The sequence below is a fragment of the Stenella coeruleoalba genome (assembly GCF_951394435.1).
Source record: "Stenella coeruleoalba genome assembly, chromosome: 7".
NCBI classification, from domain to species: domain Eukaryota; kingdom Metazoa; phylum Chordata; class Mammalia; order Artiodactyla; family Delphinidae; genus Stenella; species Stenella coeruleoalba.
The window spans coordinates 122,248,297-122,261,228 of NC_137153.1; the positions used below are offsets into that span (position 1 = coordinate 122,248,297).

At 65.3% G+C, this 12,932-nt stretch overlaps 2 protein-coding genes across 2 annotated transcripts; both read right to left on the bottom strand.

Annotated features, from left to right (window-relative positions):
• Window positions 1-33: 33 nt before the first annotated feature.
• TPRN (taperin) lies at window positions 34-9,056 on the bottom strand. Its single transcript, XM_079927262.1, has 4 exons — window positions 7,182-9,056; window positions 1,429-1,690; window positions 1,226-1,332; window positions 34-1,107 (listed from the first exon to the last, which is right to left on the bottom strand). The coding sequence occupies exons 1-4, from the start codon at window positions 9,003-9,005 to the stop codon at window positions 1,045-1,047; spliced, it is 2,256 nt and encodes a 751-aa protein (XP_079783388.1). The 5' UTR covers window positions 9,006-9,056; the 3' UTR covers window positions 34-1,044.
• A 1,838-nt stretch (window positions 9,057-10,894) lies between these two features.
• On the bottom strand, window positions 10,895-12,872 carry TMEM203 (transmembrane protein 203). Its single transcript, XM_079927507.1, has one exon. The coding sequence runs from the start codon at window positions 12,636-12,638 to the stop codon at window positions 12,228-12,230; it is 411 nt and encodes a 136-aa protein (XP_079783633.1). The 5' UTR covers window positions 12,639-12,872; the 3' UTR covers window positions 10,895-12,227.
• Window positions 12,873-12,932: the final 60 nt, after the last annotated feature.

Consider the following 12,932-nt stretch of genomic DNA (forward strand, 5'->3'; position numbering starts at 1 on the left):
TCAGCCCAGCCGGGAGCCGCTCCCTAGTGGGCAGCTCTGTCTTCTGTCACTTTTCCAGATCTATCAGACCTCCCTGCTGACGTTACCCCAGGGGAGTGGTCTGCCTGCCACAGCATTCCTGCAGGCCCTTGTGGGTCAGGGAACCTTCCAATCCAAACAGGAGGCAAGATCCCTGAGGCTCTGCCCACCACCTGCCCTGCACTTCGTCCACCCCCAGGCTCTGGCCCTTCAGGGAAACCACTTCGGACCCGACAGCTGCAGCAACCACCCGGGCCCACAGAGAGTTCCAGACCCCAGAGGGCTTACCTGGCGTCCCACCTCCCACCATAGCTCCCACTGAGCCGCTTCTGGGAGGCAAGGGGAGCCCCAGAGACTGGGGGTGCTCACAGGGTAGGCACAGGGAAGTCCCTCTCCCAGCCAAGGGGATGGCTGGGAGGAGAAGCAGGGCAACTAGGGCCACAGGGGTGGGGAAAGAGCCTGGGGCACCAGGGCTGTGCAGTGTGGCGTGTCACCCGGGACTGCCTCCCCCGGGCACAGAAACCCAAGCTGGGCCTGCATCACACCCTGCGTGGGTGGCTGCCTCCCAGCTGCCAGTGCCTCAGCATAGCCCTGCAGACCTGAGCCCCGCTCCCCCTTTTCCCAGCCGAGGACCACGCAAGGAAGGTAGAGGCGGCCTCATCCAGGGCTGTTTATTGGGTCTGTCATCAGAGGCGGGAAAAGACTTGCCGTTCATCAGAAACGGAGTGGCTGACGTGGGGTGTGGGCTGGGGGTGGTGTCAGGGTCCCGTCAGCCCCCACCCCAGACGCACCCGACAGCCGCTGGGCATGGCGTACAGCAGGACACCATCCCTCCCCCACAGGCAGTGCCCCCGAGCCGGGGTCGAGTGAGTCCCGGGTGCCCCAGGCTCAGGCCTCGAGTACCGGCCTACTTGGGAGGCCCCGGGGAGGGAGAGCGGGATGTAGGAGGGCAGGCCTGGTGGGGCAGAAGGGGTGCAGCTCCCGGGCACCTGGGGCTCAGCCTTCGTCATCCTGGTAGGGCGGGGCTCAGAAGTAGAGGGCTGGCTCGCTTCGGAAGTCCGCGAGGTCATTCTGACCGGCAGGGGTGAGCTGAGAGAGGGACACAGAGGCGGTCGATGGGGCTTGTCCAGGCGTTGGAGCACCACGCCCACACCCCCGCCACGCCCCGCTTCCCTGGGCGTCCGCCCTCCTGCCCCACCCTGCTCACCATGACCTCCTTGGACGGGGGCTCCTCCGTGCTCGGCACACGCTCCAGCGCCCGCTCCTGCCACTTGCTGAAGGCCACGGAGTGCTTCGGAGTGTAGCTGGACAGGCCTGCGGGCCGACAGGCACACCGGTGGATGTGCGGCTGCATGATCGTGTGGCCCGGGCCACCCCCTGGGCTGCCCATCCCCACAGGCAGGCACTCACCGGAGCTGCCGTCCGGCAGCCGAGGGCTCTCGGGGCCCACGCTGTTCACGAACGTGGCTCGGGGCAGGAAGAGCGCGAAGGGCTTCTCCGCCGCAGCCGCTGCCGGGTCTGAGCCGCACGGCTCCCCCTCCCCCTCCCCCTCCTCGCTCTCCTCCTCTTCGTCTCTCCCCTTCTCGGCCTCTGCCTCTTCCTCCTGCAGGGAGCTCTCGGGGGGGTACTCAAACGTAGTCTGCAGACTCTTGTCGTTGAAGGAGATCTTCATCTAGGGCAGGAGGCACGCCAGTGAAAGTGCTGTGCCCAGCCACAGGGCTCCTCCGGCGGGACCGAGCGGGTACAGCGCGGGTGTCAGACCAGCGCAAGAGCCGAACACTCCGTTGGCCCTTCAAAGGTTCTGAGAAGTGGGGGGCTGCCCCTCATCAGAGAAGTCCCCTCCACCTGGACCCTGCAGGCTCAGGATGTCCAAACACCTGCAGCCCAGGCCTCACCCATCCCCTCCCCACCCCAGGATCACCGCATCCCAAGTGACCCACCCCTCCCAAGGGCCAGACCCCAGCCAGCCCCAGGAGCCCAAAGCCTCAGGGTCTCCAGAAGCCTCTAAGGCGTTCCCAGGGTTGCAGGTCTGCCTTCTCAGGGGGGCAGGGCACCACCAGCCACATCTCCCAGCCAGAGGCTCCCCGGCAGGAGCAAGGTCCAGGTGAGGCTGCACTTGGGGAGCTCACATCTACACCTCCAGCAGCCCCTCCTGTTGGCCGGTGCCTCTCTCCAGGGCTGAGTTCACGCCCCAGCTCGCCAGGCACCCGGATGCTCCTGCCCACCCAGCTCGGCACGGACCACCACTGTTGGGCAAGGGCCCGGCACACCCAAAGCCAGGCCCCCAAGGTCCCGCATGGAAGCCGGGCGGCTGCCACGTGCCAGCCCCGGGAAAGTGGCCCCAAGTGCTATCACCCACTCTGCAGACTGAGTCAGAGGTAGGTAGCCCGAGGCTGCACCGCGTGGGGGTCAGCGACTGCCCACATGGCCCACGTCCACCCTGCCCCCTCTGCAGGCTCCAGAATTCCATGCGTGGCAAATCTTTCCCAAAGGCCTCAGAGGCCAGACTAGGCTGCCGGTTCTGAGGGGCTATGGGGACAGGCACTGGTAGAAGGACTTGGGCACTGGGGGTCAGGATCCTCACCCTCCGAGACCCGGGACTAGGCTCCCCACAAGAGTCGCACGTCCCCCAAGGCCTGCTCGGCAGGGCTCGGCCGGGCCTGGCAGGGCGGTAATGAATACGAGAGCTGCCCGCCTGCAGCAGATGGGAGCAGCCCTGCTGGAGCTCGAAATATTAAACTCCAGGGCACAGGACACCGCAGCCAGCTCAAGTTCCTCCTCTTCCCCTGGAAAGAGCCAGGGGCGGGAGTCGGGCCCCCAGGCAGGGAACCTTGGGGCCTGGGGACAGCAGGACGGGGAGGGGCCTCGCAGAAGGGCCGGGCTTGCAGCCCTGGGCAGCAGAGGGACCCCAGCCTCAGGGTAACATGTGCAGGGCCGGCCAGGAGTAGAAGGCATTGCCCTGCCGAGCCAGTGTCCAGAGAGGAGCGCAATGCGCTCCTCCCACCACCCCACGGGCACACACAGCCCCGCACAGCCGTGGGCATCCCCGCCCGCCCCCCGAGCTTCTGGACTTGCGCGTCTCAGCACGGCCCACACAGGCACTTGCTGGGCAGGTCGCGAGCCCTGTCGCTGCTGCCCTCGCCCCGGTCGTCCACACAGACAAGCAGTCAGGGACGCAAGCAGACGGGCAGACGGCCACCAAAGATGGATCAAACCAGGATGGAGATGTTCGTGACTGTCCCCGCATGGGCCCCACCCGGACCTCCAGCTGCCCCCGCCTCCCCCCCCCCCCGAGGCCAAACAGAGCAGAGGCCTGGCACGGGGTAATCACCAGAGCCCACAGATGCCCGCCCACTGCCCAGGGACCACTGGAGCAGGCCTGGACCCTCCTCCACTCAGCTTCCCCACTGACAGGGGGCCTGCCCTGGGCTGGGGGCTGCCCTTGACTCAGCGCGTCCCACCTGGGCAGCTGTGTGGGGTGATCCTGTGGCCCCTATGGGGATGGAGTCACCTGGGCCCCCCAAGACTGGCTCCCTGAGACCTGGGGACAGAGACCCCAGGAGGAGCCCAAGGCAGAATGGGGCTGCCAGCACCGGGGCCCAATGCTGGGCCCCGCAGCGAACAGTGCTCCTGGGTACGTGGCATTGTCCCTGATGACCCTGAGCCCTCTGGGCCCATCCCCCACCACTGAAGACAGGGAAGGGCCAGTTGCCAGGGCCCAGCCGATCAGCACGCCCTCATTAGTCCGCATGACCAGCTCTGAGCAGGGAGACCGAGGGGGCTGGGTGCAAGCAGGCCCGGAGCCTGGCACAGCCGGGCCAGGCAGGGGCGGGGCTCACAGGCCTGTCGGCGCCCAGCTGGGGCCCGAGGCTCCGGTCACGTCCCACCTCGCCTTCAGTCTCCAGGCTCCTCGTGAGTGCGGGTCTGTGGGTCACAGGACCCCACGTGACTCCTAATGCCCGGGCGGCGGGGGCAGCCTCCAGACCCCGGGCAGACGGAACCGGCGGGGGGCACAGCCAGGGGCTGGCACGAGCACACACCTGCTCACCGGGCTCAGGGACTTTGCCCGCTGCACTGTGCAGCCAGCAGGTGGGTCCTGGCTCGGCCCACTTCCCGCTGCTCACGGGGAGAGAGCCCTTTGTTCCCCTCACCCCACCCTGCCCGGCACGCCCAGCTCGGATTACTGAAGGGTGTCCACCCTGCAGTCTGGGCTGGGAGCTGGGCTCCAGCCGCCCCGGTCTGGGGTGAGCACCCGCCCCACGCCACACTCCCCAGCACGTGCCATCCCCCACTCAGCCCGAGCTCCGGGGGCCACACACGGCCCCCCAGAAGTTCCCACAGCAGCCCAGGTGGGACGCCTGCTGGGCATCAAGGGCAGCCTTCCCCCGCCCCCACCAGTGGGGAAGCTGAGTGGAGGAGGGTCCAGGCCTGTTCCAGTGGTCCCCGGGGTCCAAAAAGACCACTGGGGGAGGCGCCTGCGGGGAGAGCGGATGAAAGGAGAGGCCGCGCCCGCCAGCGGAGGAGCGGGTGGAGAAGCCCCCAGGGCAGCGGCGCCTCGGATCTGAGGACCCGAGCGTCGGGGTGAGGGTGACTGCTACACCGCAGGCAAGGGTGAGGGCGTGGGGACGTGGCACGCTCAGGCTGGGCAGGGGATCAGCGGGTTAGAAAGTGAGGAGGGCAAAGGGGAAGGGAAGGAGCTGCCAGACAGGCAGGAGCCCAGCCAGCTGGCACCTCACAAAGGGGAGAGGCCCACAGCGCCGACCCCCTGGGAGGCAGGTGTGCGGAGCTGCAGGCCGGCCCCACCCACCGGGACAGCCTGGGGGCGGGGGCGAGAGGGGGTGTGGCCGCGACGGCCTGCAGCGGTCGGCTGGGCCAGCAAGGGACGGAGAGAGAGGGCATCTGTGATTCCACCAAGAGGTAACTAAGTGGGGACGTGTGCCCAGCCGGCTGCGCGCCCACTACCCAGGGCAGGGCTGCCGCCCTCCAAGGCCAGGTGAGAGCACAACACCCTGCACCGGAGAGGTGGCAACCCGGGGGGCAGGCTCCACGCCATCAAGAGCTGCACCTCACCTGCCCCCTGGAAAAGGGACCAGGACCCCTGCCCTGGGAGGTCGCCAAGGTCCTGCTGGCCTCCAGGCCACCACGTCCCTGGAAGGCGGGGGGGGCGGAGCAGGACAGTGATAGAAACCACAGGCCGGCTGGAGTGGGCTGGGCAAGGACAAGGCCCAGGGGCAGCAGGCAAGTGGGACGAGGGGTGGATAAAGCCAGGGGTAGCCCAAGGTCATTCTGAAGGGCTGGGCAGCCCCATGCCTCCGACCCACCCGTAGGCGTCCTGGCTCTTCCTGGACAGGGCAGCTACTGCATGCTCAGGCAGAAGATCCCCCCAGCAGGTCGTGCTGCTCCGGCACGGCCCCAGCCAGGCCACGCGGCTATGCCAGGAACCATCCATCTGGACCCCCAACCCCTGAGGCTGGCACAGAGACGGGGGCCACGCTGGCCCGAGCGCCAGGCTGGACCGGGGCCTGCTTCCCTCCCATCACTTGTTCCTGCCTCGAGAGGCCCTCAGGCCCCCACCGTGCCCTTCTCACTCCAACCAAGCCCCAAGTGACCCCCACGGCTCTGCCCCCAGCTGGGGACAGAATGACCAGGCTCCGGGCTGCGGCCAGGCTCCCAGTATAAGGGCAGCCGGGTTAGGACAGGGGCTCACACTTGGGTCCCACCCCACGAGCTCCCCAATCTCCACCGGCCTCAGTATCCTCGGTCTACAAAGCAGGAGGCTTCTGTCACCTCCACCGCCCCAGGCTAGCATGGGAAAGGACGCCTCCCAGAGCAGCTGGGATCAAGGGTCAGGAAGCAGGAGGAGGAGCAGACAAGGTGGGGAGGGCAAGCATGGGGATTGGGCTGGTGACCACGGCTACCGGATGACCGCAGCACCGAGCAGAGGGTGAGGCAAGGTCAGACGAGCAGGACAGGCGGGGGTTCGGGGCGCACCAGAAGCACTGCGGGGGACGGGTGTGGATGCCTGGCCCGGCAGATGGAGCTGGCAGGAGGGCCGATGCCCTCACTGGAGAAGGAGAGGATGATGCAGGGAGGAAGGGCAGTGCCAAGGCCAACCCCGAGGCAGGAAATCAAAGGAAGCCAACAGAGAGGAGACGCCGCATCTAGTTAGACAGCGCCAGCGGGACAGTGGGTAAGGGGGCTCCAGTGACGCACGGCACATCACCGTCCCCCAGGGCCCCCAGGAAACTGAGGCTGGGGCAGAGGTGGCCTCAGGGAGGAGCCGAGACACCAGCAGCCAGAAGAGAAGCAGTTCCGGGGGAGGGTGCATCCGCCCAGCGAGCCTGCTGATTGGAGTCATGTGGGGATGGCCTTGGAATTTGCCCCAGGGCCTGACACAGGTGCTAGGTGCTAGAATGACCAGGAAGAATCTGAGGAACGTCTCCTTGGGCCCAGAGGGTTCCAGGCCACCAAGCAGCCCTGCCAGGAGAGTGAGGCTCCAAGAGGCTCCTGGCCCTGCACCTGGGTCTCTCTCCATCCTCAGTCTCTCCTCCCCAGTGAGGGGAGCGTCTTCATCGCTCCCCAGCGTCACACCCCAGGCTCAGACCAGGCCTGCCACACACTAGGAGCTCAACAGACACTCGCACGAAGCCAAGTCCTGCTAAGCTCCAGGCCAGAATGCCTTCTGGAGAGCTGACAGTAGGTGTCCGACTCCACCCAAATCAAAGGTCTCCTGTCCCTTTCCACTTCCATCCTGGCACCTCCTACGTGCATAGACTCCAGAAAAACATGCCAGGCCACCCTTCAAAGCCAGGCCGGGGTGGAGCCAACAGCGGGACCTACGAAGGGACAGTCCTGCCCAGCCAATTCCAGACAGGGCCCCGAGAACCAACAAGCAGACGAAGCCCTGGCTGAACTGACCCTCCCCACCAGCCTTTCAAGGCACAGAGCAGGCAAGCCGTCCCCGCAGCCCCAGGGTCACTAGGGTTCCGCTGGAACCCAGGCCAGGGATTCCCCCACAGCTTGACCTCTCCTGGAGCTTACACGGCCACCCAGCTCCAGCTCTCCTCTGGTCCACGTAGAAGCCATCCCACACCCAGGCCAGGAGGTGTCCTGGGAACAAGGCACATGCTATACCCACAGCTCTGTGACTCGCCACCACTGACCTTCTTTCTTGAAGAGCCGGCCTTGATGAGACAGGACTTCTGCAGGGCCAGGTAGCCGCCAATCACCTCAATCTCATGCACAGTGGGGTAGCGCTTCTTCACTGAGGTCCCCAAAGCAGCAGGGGGCTCCGAAAGGCTGCCCGGCCCCTCTTCCTCAGCTTCCCTCGGCCTAGCCTCCCCGTTGGCCTGCAGGGCCCCTGGCTTCCTCTTGGGCACCACCGTGAAGGTGTTGCCACCTCGGTGCTGAAGCTCTGACAGGTGCCCAGGCCCGGTGGGATGTGGGTGGTACTGGGGAGGCACACCAGCCCCGGGGCAGGGCAGTTTGGCTTCTTGGGGAACCTCGTCCTCAGAGTCCACCTCATCAATGAAGGTGACGGGCAGCCCTGGCCTCCCAGGCTCCCTGCCATTCTTGGTCAAGCCAGGAACCCCAAAGCCCTGGGCAGGCTCAGCTTCAGTGGCGACCAGTGGGGACGGGGGTGGTGAAGACAGCCTCTGCCACCTAACGGTCCAGTCCACGAGAGTAGTGCCTGGCACGGGGCAGCCTCCCTCCTCGACCCCCGAGGGGCTCCTCCCACCGGCAAACACACCATCTGCTCCAGGCACCTGCTGGGCTTCACGCTCCTGGTGCTGGGAGGCCCAGCCAACTTCTCCCTCTGGAGGCCCCACGGACTGCCTCCCTTCCGCAGGAGGGACCCCGGAGGTCTTGCGCTTGGGGATGAACACGAAAGAGTTTCGAGAGTTCATGCGAAGGCTGGCCAGAGCCCGGGCCTGGAGGTCCCCGGCAGGGATCGTGTCCATGTCTGGCTTGGAGGCCGGCAGTATCTCGAAGGAGTCGTTGGCGCTGGTGGCCGCGGAGACCCACTGGCGCTGGTTGGGAGTGGCACTAGCAGGGCTGAGCGTGGGCAATGCCGGGGGCGCGGCTAGAGTGGCACTGGGGGTTCCGGGGCTGGGGAGAGGGTGGGCGGGGGCCTCCCCCAACTCCACCTTTGGCTTCCACTCGCCCGGCCCAGGCGCGGAGCCCGTGAGGCCGTTGGCAGCGCCGGCCCGGCGCTCGGGGGCCGCGGGCCCGTTGGGGAGTGGGCGAGTGCCCGCGCTGCGGCGCAGGCCCCGTGGATGTACAGTGAAGGAGTTGCTGCCGGTCTTGTGCAGGAAGTCGCTGCGCCGGGGCCCGGGGCCGGGGCCTGCGCCGCAGCGCTCGGGCTCGGGCTGGAAGCAGGCGGCGCGCTCGCCCACGCGCGGGACCAGGGCCGGACCCGGGGAGGGCGGCGGCACGGGGCGGCCGCGTTCCGGGCTCCCACGGCGGCGCGGCGCGGCCGGCGGGTCGAACTTCTGGAGCAGGCGGCTAACGCGGCCGGGAGGCGGCGGCGCCTCGTACACGAGCACCTCGGCGGCGCGGATGCGGGCAGCCGGGCCCGGCCCGGGGCCGGGGACGGGAGAGGGAGGGAAGCCGGGCGCCGACTCGATAATGAGGATGTTGTCGGCGCGGATGGTGCGCACGCCGGGCACGCAGCGGTACAGCTCCAGCAGATGTTGCGCGGGCCGCGTCCCCGGCCCCGCCGCGCCGGAGGCCCCGCCGCGCCGCGCCCCGTGCCGCCGCTCCGACTCGAGCCGCATGAACGGGTTCTCGCGCAGCGGGCCCAGGCTCTCGGCCAGCACCAGCGGCTCGGCCGCCGGCCCCGCGGGTTCCTCCGCGCCCGCCCCAGCGCCCGGCGCCGCGCCCCCGCCCAAGGCCGCCAGCTTGGCCCGCTTCCGCTCCAGGATCTCTCGCTTCCAGGCGGGCATCGTGGCGCGGGGCGCCGGGCTCGGCCGCCCCAGGCCTGCCATGCTGCGGAGCGGCCGCCGGAGCCAGCGCGCGCCGGGAACTGCGGCCGCCGCCCGCCGCCGGCCTTCGCGCCGCGGCCACGCCCCCCTGACCGCCGCCCATTGGGGGAGGCCTGTTCAGACCCGCCCCGCGCCCGGCAGCCTCACCTATGGGAGGGAGGATGGCCAGCCGTGCTGATTGGAGAACGCTCTCCCCGACCCCGCCTTCCCGCGGGCCTCAGTGGAGCAGCGCCCATCGCTGGAGCCGGCCCCATTGGGGAGGCCCCCTTGGACACGCCCGCGACGCCTCACGCCGCTCCGTGGAGGCCCCCACTTCCGCCTCTGCTCCCTTGGCCCGCCGCGCCCGCGGGGCGGAGCCCGGAGGGAGTGGATCCTGGCCGGTGGGCGGGTCGGACCCCTGGGCCCCAGGTCGCGTATGACCTTGGCCGGGTTTGGTCCTTCCTCGTCGTGCCAGCACCCTGCCCGCCTGTTACCCCCGCGGAAAGCACGGTGGAGGAAGGGCCAACCCGGGACCGGAAGACTGTCCCGCTCCCGTGGGCGGTGTGCCGGCTGCACGCCAGCCTCTTGCCTCCCGGTCCAGGACCCTCCGGGTCCAGGGACTGCCCACCTGCGGTCCTCGGTCCCCTACAGGCCTTAACGGAGATGCCAATGCTGGAGCCCCAACCAGTGCTGAGGAACCGGTTTCTCAGAAATCCCTAGCTTTTGCCGGCCCCCAGAATCCACTCTGTGGCTCAGACAGGTGGTGGAAACTCTCTACCCGCACTTTGTCATCCAGGGCCCAGCAAACACGGACGGGAGTGCGTAAGCTGTGAGCAGGCACAGAGGCAGGGGACTCTCCTCGCACACAAGCAGGCCCACAACTCTCCAACGCTGAGCCACAAAAGCCAGGGCGTGTATTCCATTCAGCCGCTGAACCGGCCCCATCCCAAGGCTAACCCTGCGGGCACAGCTTCTCTGCCTACTTGCCGTGAGGAAGTTCACTCTCCGTGGAGGGCTGCACAGTGCCCACCACAATCTTTCAGGCCTGTGGGAGCCAAGGAGAGAAGGGGAATTTGGTGGGCACAGGCAAGGACAAATGTTACCTGCCTTTCCATCACCTGCCCTACAGTCAGCAGATGTTCAAAAATGACACTACTGAGTCCCACACCACTAACCTGCCAGGGACCAGGCTCCAAGAGCGCCCGGGGCTCTGCAGAGACCAGGGGCAGGTTTCAACCCAGGGCCCTTCGCAGCTTCTGGATCCCATGGCAGTCTGCAGCTACCACTACGTTAACGGTACTTTAACAGCCCTGTTTATTCAGCTGGAGAAAAGAAACTGGATTACGGCCTTCCAGAGGTCAAGTGTTCCTTCAGGACTCTGCTCAAATCACCTTTCCGAAGGAAGCTAAGCCTTCTTATGCCCATCGCATCTATGCCGACAGGATTACCTGATCCTGAACTACCAGAACACAACAGGGGAGCAACAGACACACAAACTAAGAATAACATGAAAAGGAAACCCGCTCCCAACGGCCAGCTTGTACCTGGCTTTGACACAAGTTATGCCAATCCTGGGTAGGAGACAGTTTTGTAGCTGTGGCACAAACTACACCAGCCTCCAACTCAAGCATATCAATGGTTCAGGCCATGCAGCATCCATCCCAGGACAGGAGTCATGAAGCTGCTTCACTAGAACAAGGCTCCAAAGACATGTTCTGTAAAGGGCCATACAGTGAATATTTTAGCCCAGTGGTTCTTACCAGGGACAGTTTTGTCCTCCAGGAGACACTTGTGGTTGTCACAAGTGAGGGGTGCTATTGGCATCTAGTGAGTGGAGGCCAGGGATGCCGCTAAACACCCTACAATGCTCAGAACGGCTTCTCCCTCTGCACACACAGCAGTGATCCGACCCAAAAGGCCAACTGTGCCAAGACTGAGAGACCCTGTACACTGCAGGCCACATTCGCTTTCTGTCACATTCTTCTTTGTTTTTACAACCCTTTGAAAATGGAAAAGTTATTCTTAGCTGATGGGCAGCACAGGAACAGACCCCAGGCCACAGACTGCTGACCCCTGCTCTGCAGATCAGCAAGGCCCACAAAGACTCTGATGTCACACAAACTGCTTGGTAGGTCCTCAACACTGGTCCACCTGGGTTGTCTTCACCCTGGCTCCCTAGGCAGGAAGCAGGGATTCTCCAAGGGAACTGGCCCCCATCCACCCAGTATGCTCTAGCCAAGTTCCAGCACCCCCCCTCACAACCTCAGCCCTGTAACCAGCTACACCACACAGCAGGGAGCGTCTCAGCATTCATCTCATTTCACCCTCAAAAGGTCAGGCAACCACTGTGCATTTCAGCAAAACATTCTCTTATTTTATTTTTATCTCAGCAAATGTTCTCATTTGGCACCTGACTGGCATCAAACCAAAGCCCTTAGGCCAACAGGCGTGGCCTGAGACCATCTGCAAACTTCCCACGTGTGGGTCTCAATGGCTATGCGCGTCAGAGCACCTGTTCCTCTCTCTGGTCCCTTAGGGCGGCCTAAAGGTCTCAGGTGCACTAACAGTGCCGGCCGTGAGGTGGTGGAAAAGTCGTGACACTGCAATCTGCTGGGATAGGTAGACAAGCAGCGCGTTGAAAGCAAGTTCTTTTCTCAGGCGACAGATATCCAGATAGGGTCCCGATCATGCTTATTCAACATACTCCTGTCTGCCTGGGCTGGAATGAAGAAAGAGCCATCCTCCCCAGCGCAACTGGGGAGAAGACACAAGCTGGTTTACACTTTTTAGAGCTCAAGCATCTAAGGAAATCTTGTCTGGGCAGATGGGGCAGTAAGCTCTCAGGTCAGCACTGCTGGCCAGGGGAGATCCGAGTCCAGCTTTGCAGCCTTTGCACAGTGGGTACTTTCCCAGGAGCCATGAAAATACTCAGAGCCCATCAGGACATTTTACTTATATGCCGTTTCCAACTGTCAGAGGAGTTCAGGACTGTCTGGCCTTCTCAGGATCCTTCTCAGGATCTCAATTCAAGATTAGCTATTCAAAGGATGAAATAAGAGGGAATACGTTTTAAGAATCAAGGCTGCTCTTTTTAGCCCTGCTGAGGGAACCATTTCAGAGATGACTGATAGAAAGCTGGGCACCCAGCAGGGCACAAGCTGGCTTTCAGACCCAGACTTCTCCTCCGGTGCGGCGGAAGTGGGACCTCAGCCTGGGGTCCCGCATTCTAGCTTATCTTCTGCGAGGCTAGTTGACCCGGCAGGCACGGATCATGAGCAGCTGCAGGAGAATGAAGACCGGAGACGTGATCAGGCCAAACCAGAGCTCCCGAGTCTGCTCCACCAGCTTCTGGCACAACAACATCTCGAAGACGAACTTCAGGCCAAGAACCGTGAGGACCCAGAAAAGGCGGAGCACAGCCAGCCGCTTCTCTCCATCCTGGAAGAGGCGCACGGAGACGATAGTGGTGAAGTAGGTGCTGAGCCCGTCAGCGGCGAAGAAGGGCACGAACACGTTCCACCAGGAGAGGCCGGGAGCCAGGCCGTCCACACGCAGGGCCAGCAGCACGGAGAACACCAGCAGGGCCAACAGGTGCACGAAGATCTCGAAAGTAGCGAAGCCCAGCCACTGCACCAGCTCCCGGAGCGAGAAAAGCATCGCGCCGGTTGAGCGCGGGCCAGGGCCCGGCCGATGGTGCCACCCGCCAGGCTGCGCCGCCACTCCCCACGGGCCTCGCTGGCGCCTGCCGCCGTCGCCGCCGCGGCCAGCGAGAGGCAGAAAGCGACCCCGCCTGCCCCGGCCCTCGGCCCCGGTATGCAGCCAATCCCCCGGCCCCCGCCCGGGACCCAGCACTGGCCGCCAGCCGACGACCGCCTTGTTCGGACGCCATGCCCCGCCGGGCGCGGCCCAAGGGCGTCACTTCCGGCCGACGCCGGAAGTCGGAAGTCCGAG